Here is a 22319-nt window from a genome sequence, read left to right on the forward strand (position 1 = left end):
AATACTTCTTGAGCTCGGGATATTTGGAGTCGAGGGGCGGAGGGAGAGAAAACGAAATTACAGAGAACTAGAGAGAGCATGTAAACTCCAGGCCCTGCCTCCTTGCCCACATTGCTACAGTCTGGCTTCTGCTGCAGAATTAGAACTGAGGAAGCCCCTAGTAAATGTCGGCGCTATTCTAGACACAGATCAGTGAACAAAACAGCCAAATACTACAAGGAGCTTACATCTTAATAGGAACAATAAAAATGAACTTTAAAAACAAGAAATAAGTAAATAATTTATGATGTTAGCATATTATCAAGTCTATGCAAAAAACAAAAACACAAAAACCAAGCACAAACAAACAAGTTAACAATCACCGAAAACAGGGAAATAGGATAAGAATAGGATTTTTCTTTATCTTTTTTGACACAGAGTCTTGCTGTATAGCCTAGGCTGGCCTTGAATTGGATGTGTAACCCAGGCTGGCCTTGAAGGCAAAGCGATCCTATTGCTTCAGGCTCCCAAAGGCTGGGATTGCAGGTGTGTGCCACTATGGTTTAGGATGGGAATTCTTATCTTAGAGTCCCAGATCCACAAGGGTTGTCTCAGAGATAGCAATCAGGATCCCCATGAATTTGAATAGACAGACAGGGGCGGGGGATGAGGGGATGGGGGGATGGGGAGATTTTTATTTTCATTGATCTTCAAACCTCAAGCCTGAGTACAGCAGTCTGCGAACACACACGCTAACAGCAGCAACTGTAGAAATCACAGATATTTTCTATCTTTTTGGCTGCTGTTCCAGATATCTTGAACTATTGTTTCTAGTCATTGCTGCTTTGTAGCCATTGGGCTTTCTGATTAGATCTTGTTCTTTAGTGTATCAATAAATAGATACTTAGTAACTGGGTATCAATATACTTAGTTTCTTTTGCAACCTAATGTCTTTTATTTCCCTCACTTAGAAGCATCTCTTGGAAGCCTGTAATCCCAGCACTCGGGGTGGAGGCAGGAAGATCCCTGGAACTCAAGGCTGTCCTCAGCCACACAGAGTTCAAGACTCACTCCTATCTGAGACCCTTTCTCTCAAAACAAAACAAAGGTTACAAACAGTTGGAAAAGAAAAATGGGTTCAAGTAGAGGACAGCAGGGCTGACTAAACAGGTTTAATGTTAAGTGGGGTGAGCAGGAAAGGCACCACCTGTAATGCCCCATGGACCTAAGTTTCTAGCGCATTCTCTCTCCCTGGCCATTCTCAAACCATTGCCTGGATCTATCTAATGCTCAGAGTCAAGTGTGCACTGGTGACATCTTGTTTACCAGCCTATTTCACTCTGAAAACCTTCCACTGCTCTCCATTCTCAAAGCACTTAACATTCCAAGGCTCAGTTTTGTTTTGTTGAGCCAAGATCTCACTATATAATCTAGGTTGGCCTGGAATTCTCTATGTAGCATAGACTGGCCTCACATTTTTTGCGGGGAGTGAGGTGGGGCAGTACTAGGAATTGAACCTAGGACCTCGTATGAGGCACTCAGCCTCCGAGTCACTGCCCAGGCCTAGCCTCAAGAGTCTTGATCTTTCTTTCTTTGCCTCATTTCTGGAATTACAGGTTTACACCACCACATGTAGTCAATGTTGGGAATCAATGAAATATTGTCAGAAGGACCAAAAAAGCATGTGTGTGTGTGTGTGTGTGTGTGTGTGTGTGTGTGTGTGTGTGTGTGTTGGGGAGAAGGGAGAGAGAGATCTTCTTGTTGTTCTGCTTTCTATTTCAGCATCCGACTCAAGGAGATAAAATAAACTAGCTCAAATCAGGCAGCAGTGTCTGTCTCCCAAAGAAAAGATAAGCAAATTGGCAACTCTGACTACTGATTAAGTACCACCCAGGGCAAATGGAATGTGAATGGAAGATATCGCCATATTGCAAATTATTTTAAAATTCCAATTCATCTCACACATACAGTGAAAATCCTCAGGATTCTGTGACAAAGGATCCTTTGTTTCTTAATTTTTTTTTTTTTACACTTTGAGGCTGTAGAAATATTTTTAAAGAACTACATGTCAATTATGATAAAAATACTATCAAGCAATGACAAAAATTGATTTCTTAAACAAATTAAGATGCTATTAGCTGTGAGGAGGGGGTTGTCCTGTGACAGCTATGTTCATGGAGAGGTCTCGTCTATCAGTCCGATCAGAGGTCAGGGTTAGGATTCTGTCCATGCGCAGCTCGGGGTCCTGCGTCTTACATCATCAGCGGGCGCTGGCGACTATGTACCCGCGGCGTGGTCACGCAATCCCCGCGCCTTAAAAAGCCGGACGCGGACCCCCACACTCACTCTCTGTGTTCTCTCTCTGCTCCCGCCACCTTCCTTTCTGTCCAGGCCTGGCTCTCCTCCTTCCTCTCCCCTCTTTCTTTCTAATAAAGCTCTTTGTAACTCTGGTGAGTGTAGTCGTGGCTGTGGCCCGTGACTTTTCCGCCGGTAACCAGCGCTGCCACCAGTGCCGTTTAGTTTATCATAACCATCAGTCAGTACTTCCGAGGCTGGTCCCCTCCTCACTCCCTCCTCTCTCTCACTCCTCAAGCCTCCAGCAGCAACTTGAACTATCCCATGCTACTGTCACAGGCCGAAGGAGTGAGGTATGTGGGGGTGGCGGCGGTCTCTCCCTATGGACTAGTCTTATCAAAATAAACCACTCTCCCAGTAGCTCCAAATTTCACCTTTTACATCCTTGGCTAGAACAGGCCACCACACAGTTACCACTGGAACGTGATTGCTTTGCCACAAATTGACTTAGATTATCACTCCTGGGGCAGGCACATTGCTATTCAAATAAAACCCAAGTTGCATACCTCATGGGGGCAGGCACATTGCTGTTCAAATAAAACCCAAGTTGCATACCTCACGGGTCTGCCCCATAGAGCAAAAGCTCCAGGAATCTAAGCAAAAAGAATCCTGAAACTTTAAGCTGTGGAAATATATGAACCTTAACTAAACTAAAATCAAATAATCTCAAGACTAAATTCTTCCTTCCATTCGGTCACTTACATTTTGTATTCCCAGGTCACACTTTAAAGATTACTCAGAAACAACCCTTTTTCACCAATCGGTGTGCCTGTTAAGCTCCTTCACATCTGATACTACAGCGCTTCACTTGCTGGAAATGCATGTGTGCTCTGCTGATTTCTACTGATGATGCAGACATCATTATCCTATTCTACAGGCGAGAAAACTGAGACTTAGATAAATTTCATACCATCATCTAGTTGGGAGCTATAGAAATGAGACCTGTATTTCCCATGTTCTATTCTTGTTTAGCCATTTCCAGAGAGGGGGAAGATAAAGTATTAAAAAGATGGAACAAAGAACTTTGATCCTATGTGGGCGGTACAGCAAAAATGGACCCATAGTATGTACTTTGAGGAGACCAAAGGATAACTAACTTCTGCGGGTACAGGTGTCAGGCAGGGCTTCCTGCAAGACCTCAGCTAGGTCTGAAAGGATAGAAAAAACAGACGGGAGGGTGAGTCCAGGGACGAAGGGGTGAAGCCACTCCTCAGCATGCAGGTGGGGTGAGAGTGGGGAGTGAGCTTGGAAGGTTTGTTTGGGGCAGATGATAATGAGATCCAAGGACCTGGTCAAGGTGATTAAGGTTCACTGTGTAGGCCAGGCAGTGGTGACTCAACAGCTCTGAGCAATGGTGTGCCTGCAGGAAGACAATTTTATCAACAAGTTACGTGCATTCAAGGAAAAAGACTGGAGGCGGGGTGTCTGGTTAAGTGGGGCTGACCGGACACTGGTAGCCAAGGGAGAGAGGAATGTGAACTATGGGGAGGGGTCTTAAGAAGAGAATAGTGAGCATTAGTATGGATTTGCAGTGGAAAGCACAGGAGGGGGGTGGTTCTCTGAGAAAAGCAGGTGAGCTCCATTTGGTAGAGGTTTCTAGAAGGCTGTTGGAAATGTGGGACCAGATCTAGGAACATGCCATCAATGCCAAGATCAGCCTAAAAGGCATAGGCCAGAGCTTGTCAAGAGAGCAAACACAGCAGGGAGAGCTTAGATAGCTATAGACCATCAAGGGTGAGAAGGGGAAGCAGCCTTCCTTGCCACCCCTCAGACCATGTGGTTACAGAAGATCACTAAGTAAATCTATCCCAGAGGGAATAAATGCTAATCCAGACACCACCCCTGAATCCCCGAGTCAGGCGGTTAGGTGCTTGGTCTAGATCCTGCGTCTCTAGCTGTCTCCTGTGGAATTTGGATGCAGGTGGCTTAAGGGCCACACTTTGAGAAACACAACCACAGAACCTCCCTGTGTGATCTCACACACACCCCTCCCCCCGTGGATTAGCAGCATATTATACATGTATGACTCAAAACAGCCCATCACCATTAAAAATCTCTTGGCTGAATGCCAGGCTCTAACACCCACCTGCAGCTGAGCACCCCTGTCTGAATATCTCAGAATCCTTGAACTCAGCATGTTCAGAATCCAACTCATTTTCTCCCCACACCTGGTGCATATCGGATTAAGTACAGGTTCCTCGGTTTGGCCTAGTCTCCCCGGTGTGCTCATCCACCACAGCCTCTGGCAGTATTCTCATTTTGTGCAGATCCTGGTTGCACAGACTTCTCTTTGTTGCTGTCCTTTGCCAGAATTCCCAGGCTGATCATACCTGTGCCATCACCCCTGCCCCAAACACACTCCTTCCGGTTCATCCATCCCCCATGCTACCCTTAGACCACAGGCACCCAAGTCATGACACTGCTCATCGTATTGTATTGTATTATGTTCTTTCGATGATGGTTTTGCTTTGAACTTCAGCCCCTCAAAAGCCAGGGCCATGGCTTTCATACTCCCAGATCTTGCTATAGAATTTAGCACACAATAAGCAGTCACAGGACAGCTGATGAACTGAATTTCTCAAGAGGAAAGAAGAGTGGGTGGGAGCGGGAAGGAGGGAGAGAGAAAGGAAGAAGAAAATGACCAGGAAAGTCGAAGGGAAATTTGAAACAGTTTGCAGAGAGAGGGGAGTGACTGGAGAGGAATAACAGCGTCTAACTGATGTTTGCCTAAGAGACCCAGCAGGGGAGGAGCTGAGGAAGACACTGGGGTTGGCATCTCAGAGGTCACAAACAACTTCAGGTCAGTGTCAGTCCAGCAGTCCTCTGCCATGAGGGCCAACCCCTCCAGGGCCTGCCTCCCAGGGCAGGCTCATGTCCCCCGGGGGAACTTACAATACACACATGATACCCAGCGATGCTCAGGCCTTCGGAGTCATCCCTGGGCCAGGCTGGCTTGATGCAACAGGACCTGCTGGCCCTGTAAAGCGCTTGCCTTCGCCCTTCCTCTTGCTCTGCCCTTCCAAACTTCTCTGTGTGTCCTCTCTGCCTCGTTTGCTCAAGTTCAGCCTGAGCTGCATGCAGTCAAGGAGCTCCTGCCTGCCTTCCCATCATCACAGGAAGTCCTCTGCAGGACCTGGTTACCTCTCAGAACTGCTTCTCAGGAACAATCACCCCAGCCTGCCATTCCTGCCACCTCCACAAAGCACACTACCCTGCTTTCTCTGCACCTCCCTGGCCGCTTCTCTCTCATGCTTTGGTGGATTACATTCGGAAATTTTCTTCTCCCTGACCCCCTTCAGCTGAGTGCTCTTTGGACCTCGTCTTGACTTACCCCACCCTGCCAAGGTGTCCGGTTGTTTTCCTTCTATAACAGAAGCAGAAAATGAATGATTTTTTTCTCTGTCATCCTGGCCTTGTCCATGCAAGTCCTCCAAGGCCGTGTGCATGTCTGTTTTACAGACACGTCCCCTTTGCCCTGCCAAGTCTCCGGTCTGGTCTACCCTTTGCCCTTAAAGTTATAGTTGCTATCATTCCTCATTTGAATGCACTATCTGCTCTTTCAAAATCCTCCGTGGGTGTGATATTTGCCACTGAACTGTCATTATTAAATACCACCCTCTTACAAAAAGATCATTGAAACCAAGCAAAAGTTGAAAGTGGAAATACGAATGAATTTCTTAAGAATAACTGAGAAGGGGGCTAGAGAGGTGGCTCAGTGGTTAAAAGGACTGACTGCGCCGGGCAGTGGTGGCGCACGCCTTTAATCCCAGCACTCGGGAGGCAGAGCCAAGCGGATCTCTGTGAGTTCAAGGCCAGCCTGGGCTACCAAGTGAGTTCCAGGAAAGGCGCAAAGCTACACAGAGAAACCCTGTCTTGAAAAAACAAAACAAAAAACAAACAAACAAAAAAAAAAGAGGACTGACTTCCAGAGGGCCAGGGTTCAATACCCAGCACTCACAAGGCAGCTCACAACTAGCTGTAATTCCAGTTCCAGGGGATCTGGCACCTTCACAGACATACGTGCAGGCAAAACACCAATGTACATAAAATAAAAATAAAAAAAGAATAACTGAGGAAAAACTAATAAAACAATAGTAAAAACAAAATTGGCTATATTATGATTTGCTAAGAAACAGAATCAAAAGAGGAAGAGAAGTCGATGACATAAAGAATTTGTGAAAAGATAAAAAGAAAAAGAGACAGGCACAAGGTCAGAAAGAAAATAGAGACAAACAAGACAAAAAGAGAGGTGTGAATTGTGTGTCTTTGTGGGAGTGTTGGCCACATGTGTGTACAGACATTAGAGGACAACCTCGGTGTCACTCTCCAGAAGTTTCTACCTTGCCTTACCTTCATTTTTCTTCCCTCCCTCCCTCCCCTCCCCTTCTTTCCATCTTTGCTTGCTTTCTGAGAGAGTTCTCTTGTTACTGACTGGGATGCACCAAGTAGACTAGTTTGTTGGCCAGCGAGCCCCAGGTATCCACCTGCCTGGATTACAAATGAGCGTCACCACAACCATCTTCTTTTTACTTGTGGGTCCCAGGGATCTAACTCGGGTCCTATGCTTGCAAGGCAAGCACTTTGCCAAAGACGCCATCTCCCTTGCTCACAGAGGTGATTTGGGGAGAGAGAACTTGAGAGTGTGACCTGCTTCCTCTAGACGCATTTCTAATAGACAGACCACAGGCTCAGATTCAGAAATGAGAAGCTGTCAGGAAAAGAATCATAACACCAAGTCAAAATAAGATGTAACTTATACAGACATCCTGCTCCAAACACCTGAGGTGGAGGTAACAAGACCCACACTCCTAAAATATGCAGCCTAAAGACCACTATCCCTACCTGGTGCCTTGAAGATACTGTGGTGTGTGTTTTCACAACTGTAGGCACAAATACAGCAATATCCCTTGTTACTTACCATGTAAACAAAAGGACGATGGAATGAGGCCAATGCTTATTTACATTTACTAGTTCTGGAGAGAGTTAGGGCTCATTCCAATTTGTAGAAAGGTGAATTAAGAAGTGGTAGCTGGGGGCTGGAGAAATAGCTCAGTGGTTAAGAACACATGCTGTTCTTGCAGAGGACCCAGGTTCAGTTCCCAGCATCCACATGGTGGCTCACAATCATCTGTAACTCCAGTTCTAGGGACCTGACCCTGCCTTAGTTAGGGTTACTATTACTATTATGAAACATCATGACCAAAGGCAACTTGGGGGGAAAAGGGTTTATTCACTCAGTTCCATGCAACAGATCACCAAAAGCAGTGAGGACAGGAAATCAAAGAGGGCAGGAACCTGGAAGCAGGAGCTGAGGCAGAGGCCATGGAGGGGTGCTGCTCACTGGTTTGCTCCCCATCGCTTGCTCAGCCTGCTTTCTTGCAGAACCCAGAACCACCTGCCCCAGGATGGCACCACCCACAATGATCTGGGCCCTTCCCTGTCGATCACTAATTAAGAAAATGCCCGACAGGCTCGCTTACAGCCTGATCTTATCTTCTCAATTGAGGTTCCCTCCTCCCTGATGACTGTATCTTGTGTCGAGCTGACATTACACTAGCCAATACAGACCCCTTCTTCTGACATCCTCAGGTCTCAGGCATGGATGAAGTGTACACACATACACACAAGGAAAATGCCCATATGCATAAAATAAAATAGTGCTTTTAAAAAAGAAGTTGTATTTGGCACAGGTGATTGCCAACTCCTTGATAGTTTTCTTGCCTTTTTTTTCCCCTCTTCTAAAAATTTTGAGGTTGCTTTGCATTTTGGCCACCTGGAATTCTATGAGTTATCAAAAGTCTGATTTTTTGAATGAGTTAATAGTTATACACTGCTCAGAACACAGAGCACTAAGGTGCTTATGGAGTCTCCTCTCGTGGGTGCTCTTGGGGACAGCAGCACTGCCACCCATCGGGTCCAAATGCTCTTTGCTCTGTGGGGTTGGTGTCCTCCCCGCTTGGCTGTCCACCCGTCCTCTGCCCTCTGACCTACAGGCAGTCCTTTATCCTCTTCCCACCGGACACGGGCGCGCCCCAGGCCATCATCTCAGACCATCCCCTCCTGCCCTCATGCCTTCCCACAGTGACACTTTGCAGTTAGCTTATGCCTGGTGCCTACTTGACGGCAGTCACTACAGGGAAAGGAGATAATTAGCTCTCCTCAGCCTGGCAGTGTGTAAAAGAAAAGCTGAAGTTCATTTCAATCGCAGTTTTTTTTTTTTTTTTTTTAAATCTATTTGATACCAAGAATACTAGCTGGACTGAATTTTTTTAACTCAAGTTTTGCAGCCATAGGGACAGCTATGGTCACAGTGGCCTAAAAAGAAGGTGGGTGTCTTGCCAATATGGCTCCCTCATGCTCCTCTTTTGTGAGACTCTATTTCTTTGCTCACTATGCTTGCATTCCCATGAGAAGGAACATTAACATGTTTTCAGCTAATACAAGCCACTTTCATTTTAGTGTGTGTGTGTGTGTGTGTGTGTGTGTGTGTGTGTGTGTGTTGGAGGCATTCCAAAGAATAAGACTACCCAGATTATCTGCTGCTCACCAGCAGCTCAGCTCGAGTTAGAGGCCATTATTAGTCAGGAACAAGTGCTGAGGTAAGGGCTAGCCCAGAAAGCATGCTAGGGAGCTTGCTCCAAGGAGCTGCCAGTACAAGTGTGGGACAGAATATTTACACAAAAGGAGAGCCAGCCCAGGGAGAGGAACAATAAAAATCAGTGGGGCTGGTTACAGGGAGGTGTTCGGAATAGTAATAACTACCTCTTATTGAACCCCTACTATGCATCGGCACTTTAAACAAATTCTCTTGAATCTAACCTCAGAAGCTGTGGCGAGAACTATATGAACTATCTTTAAAAAGAAAAAAAATCAAGTCCTAAGTGTTGTGCTGACAGAGGTGAGGATGAAATAAGTTGTCACTGTCACTCACTGCCTAGGGATAAGATGATAAACGAGACCTGTGTGGCTTCTGCCTTCACTGAGCTTACAGACAGAAATGCACTCCCCAGGATGGTAGCCACTAGCCACATGTGTCTATTAAAATCAGGATTTAGTTCCCCAGTCACACTAGCTGCATTCCATCATGTGTTCATCTTGTGGATGGAGCCCCCAACACTGGAGAAAGCTCTGTTGGACAGCGGGGAAAGAGGCAGAGAAAGCAATGAGCAATGTGTATCTATGTGGCGAAGGCGGGGTAGAGACTGATGGGCGCAGGGAAGCATAACATTACTACTACTATTCCTGTTACAATCAAGATGTAGAAACCAGGGCTCGGTGAGGTCAGACCATGAGACCAAGTTCACACACCTGCCAAATGGGAGAAGTGGGGATTTGAACTCGGTCTTGTCCTTTTCACATGGTATTTGGGTTGTTTTACGGAGCGAATGAGCCAAGCCGCAGGTAGAAATTATTTAAAGAGAGAAGGCACCACTGGCGAGAAAGTGAAATTTTGGGCAAAGGCATAGATGAGCAAGGCTGGCAGAGGAGCACAGGTAAACCAGTCTGGCTGGAGAAGCCACGATTTGCTGAAATCACGTCCTAGGAGAGGTGAGTTGGAACCTGCCTGTCTTGACTAAAAGCCAACAAACAAGAAACTTAGCACTACATGGGGCTGAGTCTTCCTAAGATGTAAGCGGGAGCATGGGGTGGCCAGAACCATGTACTATGAGAGGGCAGCGGTGCTTAGGACAACTGGCCATGAACAAAGCTAGGGAGACCAGCGAAGGATTACAAGGAGACAGACGGGGCTGAATGAGGGCTATGAAGAAAGATCAGCACGGGAACCTAGAGATCTAAGGTTAAGGTTCAGTGCTTTGTGGATTGTGGGTTTCTTTTCTCCAACTGCATGGCAGGCCCAGATGATCTCTGAGGTTCCCCTTACCAATGGTAGTTTAGGAGTTTACAAATGTAAAGGGCATTAGGCTAAGGGAATCCCTTGTTTATGTAGTGTTAAATATTGAGGCAGAGAAGATGGCCGTCAAGGACCATCCTAACATGAAGAGGAAATTATTTTTCCAGTAACAAAACAAGCTAAGTGTGTGCAGGAACTAGCTTGTCTTTTATTCTGGAAGGATGATGAGCATGGGATACAGAGGCGGGAAGGATAGTGAGAATATAATGGGCTTAAAAACAAAAGAATGGGCTTGTTTTTAAAGAAAGTTTTATAGAGCTAGAGGCCGTCTTTTTACATCCTCACTCCTCAAGATAGCTTTTAAACTGTTTTGACCTATGATTCACAAGTAGAAAATAATACAATTTACACCAGGTGTCCAGTATTTATTCGTGAAAACAAAGGGTTTATGAGACAACACTTGACCTTCCTAAGGGCAACGAGCTAATATTTTTTTGTTGGATTCTTATAATATTTTGTTGGATTTTCAAAAGCATGTTGCCACCCACTACATTTGTTTTAATGATGTATTCATGTGTCGGGACTCAACAAGTTTTCTTAAGTTGGAGGCAATGGCAGGGCGTCCTGTGTCAGGAGCGAGCTGGAGAGGCAAACCAGGCAGGCTGGGAGAGTTTAAAGAACGTTTCGCTCGGATCGGAGCGCGCCGAGAAAAGCAAAACCCTGGAACCGCTAGGTGGGACCCTCCCACCCGGATGGTGGAGAAGAGGGCTCTACGAACGGCGGGGGTCAGGCGTCCATCCTGACGCTGCCTTTTCCCGGGCGTTCGGGGAGCTCCCCGGGCATCCTCCGGGGAGGACTACGCGCCCATTCCCTCCATTCATTCCCCTGGCGCGTCGGCGAGCACCGAGCCCGCACGCGCCGGGACGAAGACACTTTGCCCGGCAGCGGGACCGCTGGAAGCGGCGGCGGCGGCGGCGGCCGCGGATCGCGCTCCCCGGCCGGCCGGCGCGCGCACACCCACGCGCGCACTCCCAGGCACGCACACACAAAGTTGTGGCCGCCTCCACCGCCGAGCCTCCGGTCGGCGGCTGCGGGCCAGCGCACGGCGCTCTCGCCCCGGCCCGGCTCGCACGACCGCTCGGCTCCCCTCGGGCCGCGCTCGGGCCCCCGCCGACGCCCGGCTCTGTCCTTCGGCTCGGCCTTCCCCCGCCTCGCATCCGTGCCATCGGCGCTCGATTGCGCGCGGACTCCCTGGGGCTCTTCCCGGCTCGTTCGCTCGCGCTTGCCCGCCTGCCCGCTCGCGCCCGGCCGCGCCGCCCCGCCCCCGCCCCCTCCCCCTGCTCCTCACGGGCAACTTTTGCCGGCGCCCCCGCCTCACAGCCATGCGGAGCTGAGCTCCGGCCCGGGCCCTGGCCGCCGCAGCCCGCCCCGGCTCCCGCCCTCGCGGACCCGCCCGGCCCTCGGTCTCGGCGCCTTAGCCGCCCCGGGCCGGCCGAGCCCCCCGCGCAGGGCCCGGGCCGCGGCCACGGCGGCGGCGGCGGCGGTGGCGGCGACGCGCCCGCCCGGCCCCCTCCCCCGGCGCCGGCCAAGTGAGGCGGTGATGCGGGCGCTGGCGGCCTGGGCTGAGCCGAGAGCGGAGACACAGGCTCAAGATGGCAGATTCCCACTGAGGCTGAGGGGACCGAGCTCGCGCGCCGCGTTCCCTTCTCCGTTGCCATGAACCGCGGACACCCCGGCTCCGATGGCCCCCGTGTACGAAGGTAAGGGGCGTCCGGCCCGCGATCCCCTGCTCGCTCGGCCGGCCGCGGCCCCCGCAGCTTTGTTCTGCCCGCGGCCCCTCGCCCGGCAGCCCCCGGCCGCAGCCCTGGGCCCTGGCCGCGGGGGGCTCGTGACCCTCCCCGATGCCCCCCATCCCGGGCCCAGACGGGACCGGAGCCGGCCTGGAGCAGGATCTTATTTCCAGGGCAGAGAAGGCGGCTTGGGGGGTGTGTGCCGGGTGGGCTGCTGCCCAAAGAAAAGAAATGGGGGCGGCGTGTGGGAAAGACGGATCCGTGACTGCTTTCTGTTTATTTGTGATAAATGAAGGTGATGCGATCCTCCCCCATTACCTTTGAAGGATCTCCTTTCTACTTGTCCGTCCTCTCTGCTCCCTTTTCCAAACATCTCCACTCCCACCCCACACTCCTTTATTCTTTCCGAGCCTCCGATTTTTTTGGGGGGTGGTGGTGGTGGTGGTGGTGGTGGTGGTGGCTGTGGAATCCGATTGTAAGGGGCCCAGCGGTGAGAGAGGGTAGAGATGAAAAGTCCATTTCAGACCCAGGCAGAACAATGAAATGGGCTCAAAATCTCCCCGCAATTAGCGTGTGGAAGGGAGAATGTAGTTTGGCTGGGGTGGGGTGGGGGCGCGAAAGAAGGTTTTCTGGCTCGGCCTGGGTAGATCTGTGCTGTGCACCTTCACCTGGCGTTGGCTGATTTCCCCATTTGACTGTCTTCATAAGAAAGAAAAGGTAAGGCCATACAGCTGCCTCGCACACTCTTTTCGGTTCTCTTCAGTCAGTTCCGTCAGCTTGCAGCGAAAAAAATCAAACCCGAATCAACTAAGTTTTTACACTTTTATGTGTTTTTGTGTACTTGTAGTACGGGGGCTTTTTCAACCCAAGTGTGCCCGATTTTTCAGTTATTTCATCGTGAAAATGTTTCTCTCGTGAAATCATTGAAATAGCAGCCTTTTACATACTTTTAGCGTGGGTCCATCTGGCTTTCTTTCGGTTTTGTTCAGATATTCTGTGGATGAAATCGCAAATGAGAGGGAACCGGGTTTGCCAGGAACCAAGAGGAGGGGCGAGGGGAGATTGTAATCCTATAAACCCGGGGAACTGTGGGGCCGAGTGAAACAGGGATCTCATTAACAGTTTTATCTCTGTTAGGAGAGGCTGATTAAAAAAAAAAAAAAAAAAAAAAAACTTATCTGAAAAGAAAATCTGTTATTAGTTCCAGGGCTCCAAATGAATTAGGTTTCTGCACGGAATAAAGTTACCAGTCCGGCTCTGAATAATGAGGCTGTAAATAACCTATGGACTGTAAATATTTTTTTCCAGAGTCTCTTAGAAACAAAGGGGCTGTTTAGAAAGCAACAGAGAAATGTTATTCCAGGGGCTTTCCTCTTTGATTCTGAAGAACACAAGGTCCATTTAACCGTTCCACAAAACAAAACAAAATTTCTGATCACTCCACCACAGAGAACAGAAACATGCCAGTGGGTATGTGAACACGTAGGAGAGCCCATGTCGGGCATTCATTGTTCATCTGTTCTAGGGGAGGGGGCTGCAGTCAAAGCTCCCACTGTCTGGAGAGTTAAAATGAAACAGTTTTCTCTTTATTAAGTACCTCCTTGAGACTCCCTCTGCTGGACACTCGGGGTGAGCAGTTTGGAAGGAACTTGGCATTGAATTCACAACTGTAATAGAGGGCTGCTTTTCCTCTTCAGGGGCCTGAGTAGGTGGGTTGGGGTGTATTTTATCAACTTTGTACAAAGCCACCTTGGGGACTGCATTTATCATGCTGATTTCATTTGGAACCCATGAGAAATGTAGGCTACCCTCCCTGGGGCTAAGTAAGGCCTAGTATGGTTGGTCCTATGACTTTGTTCTTTTAGTGATTATGTCAGGTAAAGAATTACAGGTGTGTAAGGGGTTACAGTGTAGGACCGTGGATCTCAGGGGTCTCAGCTCACAGTTTTATTTTCCAACCCTCCTTTATCCCAGGCAACCTAATTTGTCACCCTTTCAACCCTGGTTTTCTTGAATCTTGTCTGTGGGTTCTCTTAACTGTTCTTTTGTTTGTAGCTTTTTCTTCTATGGGAGCATCTCTGTACATCTTCATAATTATTTTCCTAGTCTTGCTCAGCACTGCTTATCTACCAGCCTAGAATCACCTAGCCCAAAGCTCAGGCCTGGTCTTTTTGAGAGAGACTGTTAGGCATGCTGTGAGACAGATCAATGACCTCCATAGTCAAGGACTACGCTTTGAGGACCTACATTCACTCACAGTGTGTGTGTCCAAGACTACAGTGACCTCTCCCTTGACCCGCAGTGACAATCTGTGGATTCAGTGAACATGATTTTTATCATATCTCAACCAGAACCCAGGGACTCTGTGTGTGTGTGTGTGTGTGTGTGTGTGTGTGTGTGTGTGTGTGTGTTGTGTCTTAAATGAGCAGGGCTTTTCCTGCAGACTTCTCCAAGAAGAGGGATTTCGCCTCCTAATAGTTCCACATGATTCTTCTCAGAGGTCTAATGATACATGAGACTTTCTAGCCGGAATTTCTCAAATGGAGTGTGACTGGAATACTGAGTGAAGGCTGGAATGTAGAAATTTAGATAGGCATGCTGCTTTTGAAACAAAGCATATTTGATAATATAAATTAATAAGTGGCAAAGTGTAATCAGTCTTCTAAGGCTTTCTTAAGGAATATATTTATAAATAGCACATTAGTGTTCAGTGACTTGATAGTGATCAAGTTAAACTTCTTGTAAAAAAGGGGGGGGTATTTTCTTTAGAAGGTTAAACATTTGCCTTGTGATTATATTTCTCCATCAACTTGCTTACCAAGGCCTTTTCATTATGCAGTGCAAAGGTCAACCACAGGGGTCCATAACTATGGGTTCCCAATTAGAGGAACCTGAATTCCAAGTTAACTATGTCTCACTTGCCTGAGTTGTCTTGTGGAGGAAGCCAAGGAACCTCTCACAGTCAGGCTTGTACACCCTGGCATGCTGAAATCCCTCATCACATGGACCCGAAGACACTGGTCACCAAGCTGAATCATCTTCCCTCAAAAGAATTTTATGATGTATCGTCTATAATATCTTTGCCTGTGTTTATATTTTATATTTTTTAAAGTTAGTAAGTATAGCTATTGTTTTCCTTGTTGTTACATTTGAATAGTGAAGCAAAACTCATTGGTTTTATTCTTGACACTGGACAGGAGGGCAGGACACTCACATCAGAGACACCAGAGTTTGGATCTAGATTATGACCTTGGTATCAGGACTTTCAGCCTGTGTTGGATTGTGTGAGGATGCCATTAAAACCTGGTGTTCAGTAGAGTCCTGCATTTTCTCAGTAAATGCTAAACCCTGTCTTCTGAGTTGCTTATAGGTATGACAACCCCAGGGAAAGTGTAACCTACAAATAGTTGAGAAAACCAGTAATAGCAACATTTCAATTTCAATTATTAATCTCCTGCTATTCCTTTTCCAGTTTAGGAACCAGCCACAATAAACCCCCCATAGCCATGGAAGAAAGAACCTTTTTTTTTTTTTTTTTAAACTCCTCTGTGACCTTTCCAGTCTCTATTCCCATCAAGCTTCTGATGGTTTCAGGTAGAGAATGGCTCTTCCATAGCAGCACTTTGGTGCTACGTTAAAAATGTGCAAACAAATACTAAGACGACTTTGAGGGGCTGCAGCTGTGTTCCTGGGAAGGCAGCCCTAAGAATGAAAGGCAACCTTTGCCCTTAGCAAAGACCCACTCACTCCTATATAAGGCGGCAGGCTGGGTAAGGAATTCCCTATGGTTGCTTACTGGTTCTTAGAGGAAAGGCTCTTACCCAGCCACATGCCAGGGTTTGCCTCACTAGGCATTAAACGTGAATTTTCTTACCAAAGAAAATTGGGGCTTTATGCAAATTATAGCTGCTTACATTCTTCATATTTTATGTTTCATGCTCCTTTCTTTCTTCCTTCCTTTCTCCCATAGAGATCAGTGTTAAGGATCTACCTTTGAGGTTTGTATGGAACAAAACAGTGATGATCAGAGGGTAGGACATTTGTGCATTTTTTATTGTTCTCTGAATGCATGCTTTGCCAGTGCTCTCTGGTAGCCTTAGCATGACGATTCAACCGCTCGGGGTTGCAGTCAAAGGCTGGATTCAGAATAATACTAGCAGACTTTGTGTAACCACTAATAGAGTGTGAACTTGAAAGCCCCAAGCTCATAATAGCTCCATTTCATGTGACAATACCTTGTTGAAGGAGGGGGGAAAAAACCCAGAAAATTGAAAACCCAGAGTACAGGAAGATCGTTATTTTTTCTTTAAAAGAAACTGAGAATCTTGGGGGTTGGTGATGGTGATTATGACTTAGACTGTGATTTGGCTCATGTACGTTCTGCACTCTCTACGTGCTGAACTCCCTGTTTGTTCCCTCATTCTGCAGACCAGGGTGCATCTTTCATGCATTCATTGAGCAAACATTTACAAAGGCTCGGCTGTGTCCTGGGCCCTCGTGGCAGGTTCAGTGTTTGGAGAAATGACAAAGACTTGGCCTCTGACCTCTGGGAGTTCAGGAATAGAGGAAGTGAAAGTCAAAATATTTAAATGTGTACAAACTCGCTGGAGAGTGTGTCTGACCCAGATGCAATGGTTGTTTGTTTGTTTGTTTTATTTTTATGTGTGAAAGTTCTTACATACTTATGGTATAAAGGGAAGACCTCCAACTTCCCTTTTATGTTGAAATGTTTTCTTTATTTGAACTAAAAGAATTATGTATGAATTTCAAAGCTTCTCATTAGATTTCCTTAGAAATTTCTTGAATATTAGCATCTCTCTTGCATAGGATGCTATTTAACTTTTATCGTGTCTCCTCCTCAATGCAGATACAGTTCTCACGTGCACCCACTCCTGGGGTGCTTTTTGTTTTCTACATTTAGAGTTGAAGGCTGTGTTGTGCCCCATCCATGTGCGCCTGTTGGAGAATTCGTTCCTGGCTTCACTGTCTCACTTGTATTCCAGATAGTCATGTGGGTACTCATTGGCAGGACATAGATGAAGTAGTCACACAGCAGCTTTCGGCAGTTCTTTCCTGGGAGCAGATCTTTCTGGGAAAAGCCTGGCTGTACCCTTACATAGGGGAATATAGAGCCCTGGAGCAGGAGCCTCTGAGAATTTGATAGCTACCCCCCTGCCTTCAGCAGAGTCATGGGTCGGGGTAGGGAATATGCCCTTGTCTGATCATGTATTAGGTGGCGTTCTTTCTATTCCCCTTATGGCCACGGAGGAAGGACACCCCTCTCCCCCCCCAACACACACACCTTCTCTTTTGTGACCTTTCCAGTCTCTGTTCCCATCAAGCTTCTGATGGTTTCAGGTAGAGAATGGCCCTTCCATAGCAGCACTTTGGTGCTACGTTAAAAATGACAGACTTTGAGGGGCTGCAGCTGTGTTCCTGGGAAGGCAGCCCTAAGAATGAAAGGCAACCTTTGCCGTTAGCAAGGACCCATCCCCAACTTCAAATCTTCCTCTCGGTGGTAGCTGGGGTCAGAAAGAGCATTAGCAACTCCTTCATTAACTAGTTCTAGTATTCCATGAATCTGATGGTCCAGAGATCCCCAGGCCTACTAGAAATCCTGTCTGCTTTCATTTTTTTCTCCAAAGCCTTTCATGTACTTGAAGATAATAACTGTACTCTTCCTTTCCCCGAAACATCTCTTCTCTGTTGTAAATGCTCTAGTTTTTCTCCACTAAGAAAAACAGTGGTAATCAAATTTGAATACAATTCTCTAAGAATATTCTAATTAGTATGAAAAGGGACTTTAGGGTTCTTACTTCCTGGGGAAGTTCTGGAGGGCAAGAACCTTTGTGTCTCCCCTTATAGTTGTATAGTTCCTTAACTCTAGTAGGAACTTTATAAACATCTGTAGCATTGACTGTTCTTTTTAATGTCATCTAAGCAACACTTTACAGCAGCCCTAGTACTCACTTGGGTCTTTAGTATTCTTTTTTTTCTTAGGTAGGGTCTCACTATATAGCCCTGGCTGGCCTAGAATGCAGTAAGTAGACCAGGCTAGCTTAAAATTCTCAGATATCCACTTGCCTTTGCCTCCAGAGCACTGGAATTAAAGATATATGCTACCATGCCTGCCCCACAGCCAAGCTGCCATCTTCTGCTCGACTGTACACACTTCTTTGAATTTCACCTGCTATTTCCAGCTCTTAAGGTCTTTCTTAACTATCTGCTGCAGAACAGACAGAATGCAGAGCACATAAAGTATCACTAACTTGAACTGTTCTCGACTGAAGAAAAGAGTGCGCAGTGTCTTTATGATTCAGTGTAATATTAGTTCGCCAGGGTTAGAAAGGACAGTTTGTCAAATTCTTTATGGATTCTGAGTCAGCAAAAGCCATACCTGTTTTACCAGTCAGTGAGCCAGGTGTTTATGAGAGTGGTTACAAGGCCAGCTTCCAGAGAGTAGCCTCCCTCTTGACAGTCTAGAGCCAGTAGAAAGAACAAAGATATAATGGACAGTCTCATTGCCACTGGGTCATTTTCGGATAAACGACTTTGCTCTTAAAAAAGCAAAGGAAATTATTCCCCAAACAAAAAAAAATTTATCAAAACTTCACAACTGAAAATTAGCTTTGTGGTGTCATTTATTTGTGAACATGATACCAAACAGATTTGTAGTGATTTAGGTAGTATTCTGGTTTAACAATTCTTGCCTAACTACTTTTGCTGTAGTACATTCTGATCAATTAAGTGCCATGTTTAAAGAGAATTAAGACTGATCAACTCTTTTCTGTGTGCTAATGTGTAGACATTATAAAAACCTCTGTCACAGAAAGAATGCCATCTAATGCATAATAGAACAAGGGCACCGTCATTCCCTGGTGGTTCTGTCCATCTGCAGTGAGAAATCACTGTGAAGCACTTCCTAAAGTGGGCTGGAAAAAAGCACATCTCTATACAGTCACATAGCACATCTTTATTTAAAAGGCTTATTTGTGAAAATTGGGCATTTCCTTCCATACCAATATTTCCTTATTCAACTGTGAATTATTCTTCAGTTATAAAGTGACTTTTCCAAGGGTTTGTCAAAATCCATCAGGCTAGTTCTGTGTAGAACTTTGGCATCCATCTATTGAAGTCCATTTTTTGTGGTCTTTGTACCTGCAGCCTATAAAAATCACATTATAAAGATTTGGAAAACTGTTTTGTTGCTAACTGTGGAGAAACACACACACACACACACACACACACACACACACACACACACACCCCACACACACACACACACACACACACACACACACACACACACACCCGCCAAATAAAGAAGTTACAAATTCCTGGGATTCTGAAGAAAGACAGTGAGTTTAGCCTCCACATTCTATGTACCTGTGTCCAGTCATTCAAGTCCACACTGATAGCAGGGACTTGAGATGGGAAGGCAGTTTCAGCGACTCTGTGACAGGGGAAGAGTGAAAGGACATATAAGAATGCACACATGCAGTCAGCTTCAGTATGGATCATTTATATCTGCAGCCACAGGCTGGAATGATTACTGTTACTCATTAAGTATGACCTGCACCATAAGGAAAAGATTAATCGATATTCATTATGTTCTGCTTACTGAGATGGGGAGGCTTTCTAATGTATTACAGAAAGGAAAATGGTCAAAATAAAGTTTCATTTGATTATACCATGACTTACTCTGAAAAGGATTTAAGACCACATAAAGGGTTAAGTTTCTGGTAGAGAGGAAAATTAATTTATGTAGATCAATTTCGTGGCTCAGCCTATTTCAAGGGAAGTTGGGTAAATGAAGTAGTCCTTTATAAAGACAACAGAAACAGCCAAAGCTCTTGTGCTGGCTTAACAAGGTGAATGAGCAGAGTGTATAATGGGATTCATTTGCAAAGTAATTTTTGCTTGGCTGGAGTGGTAAGCACAAAATAGACCAGCAGATGAGGACAGTAAGTGTTTTGGATCAGTTGTCAAAGGTTTAAAAGGGGTTCCAATTCAAGAGACATTTTATGGTGTGGAGAAGGGGACTGGTATCAAAATGATACTTGAACCAGGTAATTTTTAGTGGCCTGGACGTAATAGGAGGAGGGAGGGAACTTGGGAGAGCTTGCCAGGGGGCTGGGTACTGTGGAAGGAAGCATGAGTACTCTGGAGTTGGGGCTGGCATCTGGGTTGCCCAGGAGTATATTCAGCGAGAGTATCTGTCAGTGCTGTGTGGCCCAGAAGTTCAAGAAGTTTTTGTTCTATTTTGCTTCCTTCCTGTACCTCTGACAGTGATCTAAGATCAGGGAGACTAGCTGGCTTGGGCAAAACATTTTTTCTATTCTTTTAAGAATCTGTTTTTGTAGGTTCCTTACATTGTGCACGGCCTTCTTGAACCATCATACAACCTGTTAGGGTCTTCATGAGTTAGTGTTCCATCTCTGACACATGAGGATCCTAAAGTCCAGATCAATGAAGAGGCTGTAGATGCTTCCTAGGGAGGCCAGGGGTGGGGTGGGGTGGAGTTATGGCAGTGTGCAGAGAAGCCCACAACAGCCTAGACTGCTGAGGACAGCTTCGCTGGACTGGACTGTTAGGCATAGTTCCAGTGTCTAGCTAGGTTCCTAGGATTCATCAGAGCCACATCCTGTTGTCCCCAGGCTATGGGTGAGCTACTGACTTCTGGTCTCTGGGGTGCCGGGAAGCCTGCAGTATTACACAGAGGCTAGCACCTAAAGGGTGTGTTTTTCTTTTCCCTAGGAGAGCAAAGCCACAGTGCCCTCAGCGCTAGTATTTTCAGTTTTCTGTTAGGAACTCATTCCTTATGTTTCCATGAACAAGTTTGCAGCTTGTCACTATGCGCTACATATTAACAACAGAAAATCACAGGCAAAGGACCAGTACAACCATGATTAGTTTCACAGAACCTCAAAGCACTTTTCAGCCTTAAGCAGCTTTTAAACAATTTTGCCTTCCTAAGGTTCAGTTTTGGGTCATTCTTGCCCTTTGACAGGACCACAAACTTGAGATTTGCCACTGCTTTTGGGAACAACAAGATCTCACACGGGATCCTGTGAGTCCTCTTGCACTGGTGTTGGTTTTGACCTGGCTTGGAAGAATTTCCATCCTGCTGAGTGACTTCTGGACACGGACTTTAACACTGATGAGAGCACAGACTAAATGTGGGCTTACTCTAACATAGATCCTGGGGCAAGAGGGCATCACAAGAGCCCACTCTTGTGTCTTTCTGGTTGGTGGGTCCAAACTACAACCAGCCTACCTCCTCTTGGGACCGGAGGTGTTCCAAGGATGCCTGTCAGGTCTATGAGTACACACCCACAGACTCCGGAAAGGCTTGAGAGCTATGGACAGGGAGCCCTGAAGCCCTGGGGTTGTGGGAGACAGCAGATGCTCAGCCTATGGTGGTCACACACCTTGACTCTGGGGACTTCTCAGTCATGGAGTGGGGTGGCTAGGCTCTCTGAGTCTTGCCTAAAGGGGACAAGTAGGGAGCTACATTGCCAGTAGGGAGTTACCTTGTGTTTCAATACTTGAGAAACAAAGACTATCTGAAATATTTTCTTTTTGTACAAATGACAGCTGTTGATTGTATCACCTCCTGTTCTCTTCCTCATTCTCTCCTCTCCCTCCTTCTATCCATGTTGTACTTGTGGTTGCTTTGTAAAGCACAGGAATCATGAAACTGACCCATGTCCTATGGCTTGCTAAGGTTGCTCCAATAGTCAGCTTGCTCCTCCCACCAGGGAAACCTCATGGAAGACCTAGTAAATCTGATAGCCACTCTGTTGTTTAAGTTTTGGCCCCTGGCACCTGGGGCCTCCCTTCCTTGACGGCATCTCTCCTCTACACTTTAACTGCTTATTATCTACCCACAGGGCCCCTCTGCCTACCTATTTATTCTTCTGACTCTCTGCATCTTGGGCATGTTTGTGCCTTGTTATCCTAGTAGGTGGGAGGGTCTAAGGGATGTCACGGAACTCTCTGAAGTATATCTGAGTGGGGTGCTATTTTGGAGGACCATCAGGCTCCTAGAGGGCTTGTTAAAACATGTGATCCTGCCCCTAGAGTTTCTAACTTGTAAAGTCTGTGGTAGGCCCCAGTTGCATTTCCAGTGGAAAGTCATTGTTTTGGAGAAATGCATTCTTAATGAAGAATTGGTTCACATTTAAAATCAGATAGCTATTTTGATGAAGCCTTTCTTAGATGTTTGGGGGAGAGACCTGACATTAGCACAACTGGCAGCCTGCTGCCTTGGTGGCCAGGAGAAGCTCAGGAATGTGCAGGGGCTGTCTCTTTCCTCTCACACACCTTCCCGTCTCCTCTGG

The 22319-nt window shown here is 46.6% G+C and overlaps 1 protein-coding gene across 6 annotated transcripts in view; it reads left to right on the top strand.

Annotated features, from left to right (window-relative positions):
- Positions 1-11556: 11556 nt before the first annotated feature.
- Hipk2 (homeodomain interacting protein kinase 2) overlaps positions 11557-22319 on the top strand; it is a 192456-nt gene continuing 181693 nt past the window's right edge. For 3 of the 6 annotated variants that reach the window (XM_028889298.2, XM_028889301.2, XM_028889302.2), the window contains exon 1: positions 11557-11946. In XM_028889298.2, coding sequence (XP_028745131.1) covers positions 11928-11946 — 19 coding nt within the window. In that variant the 5' untranslated portion in view covers positions 11557-11927. The remainder of the gene's footprint in view (positions 11947-22319) is intronic. The other 3 variants (XM_037203633.1, XM_028889299.2, XM_037203634.1) reach the window with 1 other exon arrangement.

Source organism: Peromyscus leucopus, chromosome 3 (genome assembly GCF_004664715.2).
Source record: "Peromyscus leucopus breed LL Stock chromosome 3, UCI_PerLeu_2.1, whole genome shotgun sequence".
In the NCBI taxonomy this organism is placed as follows: Eukaryota; Metazoa; Chordata; class Mammalia; order Rodentia; family Cricetidae; genus Peromyscus; species Peromyscus leucopus.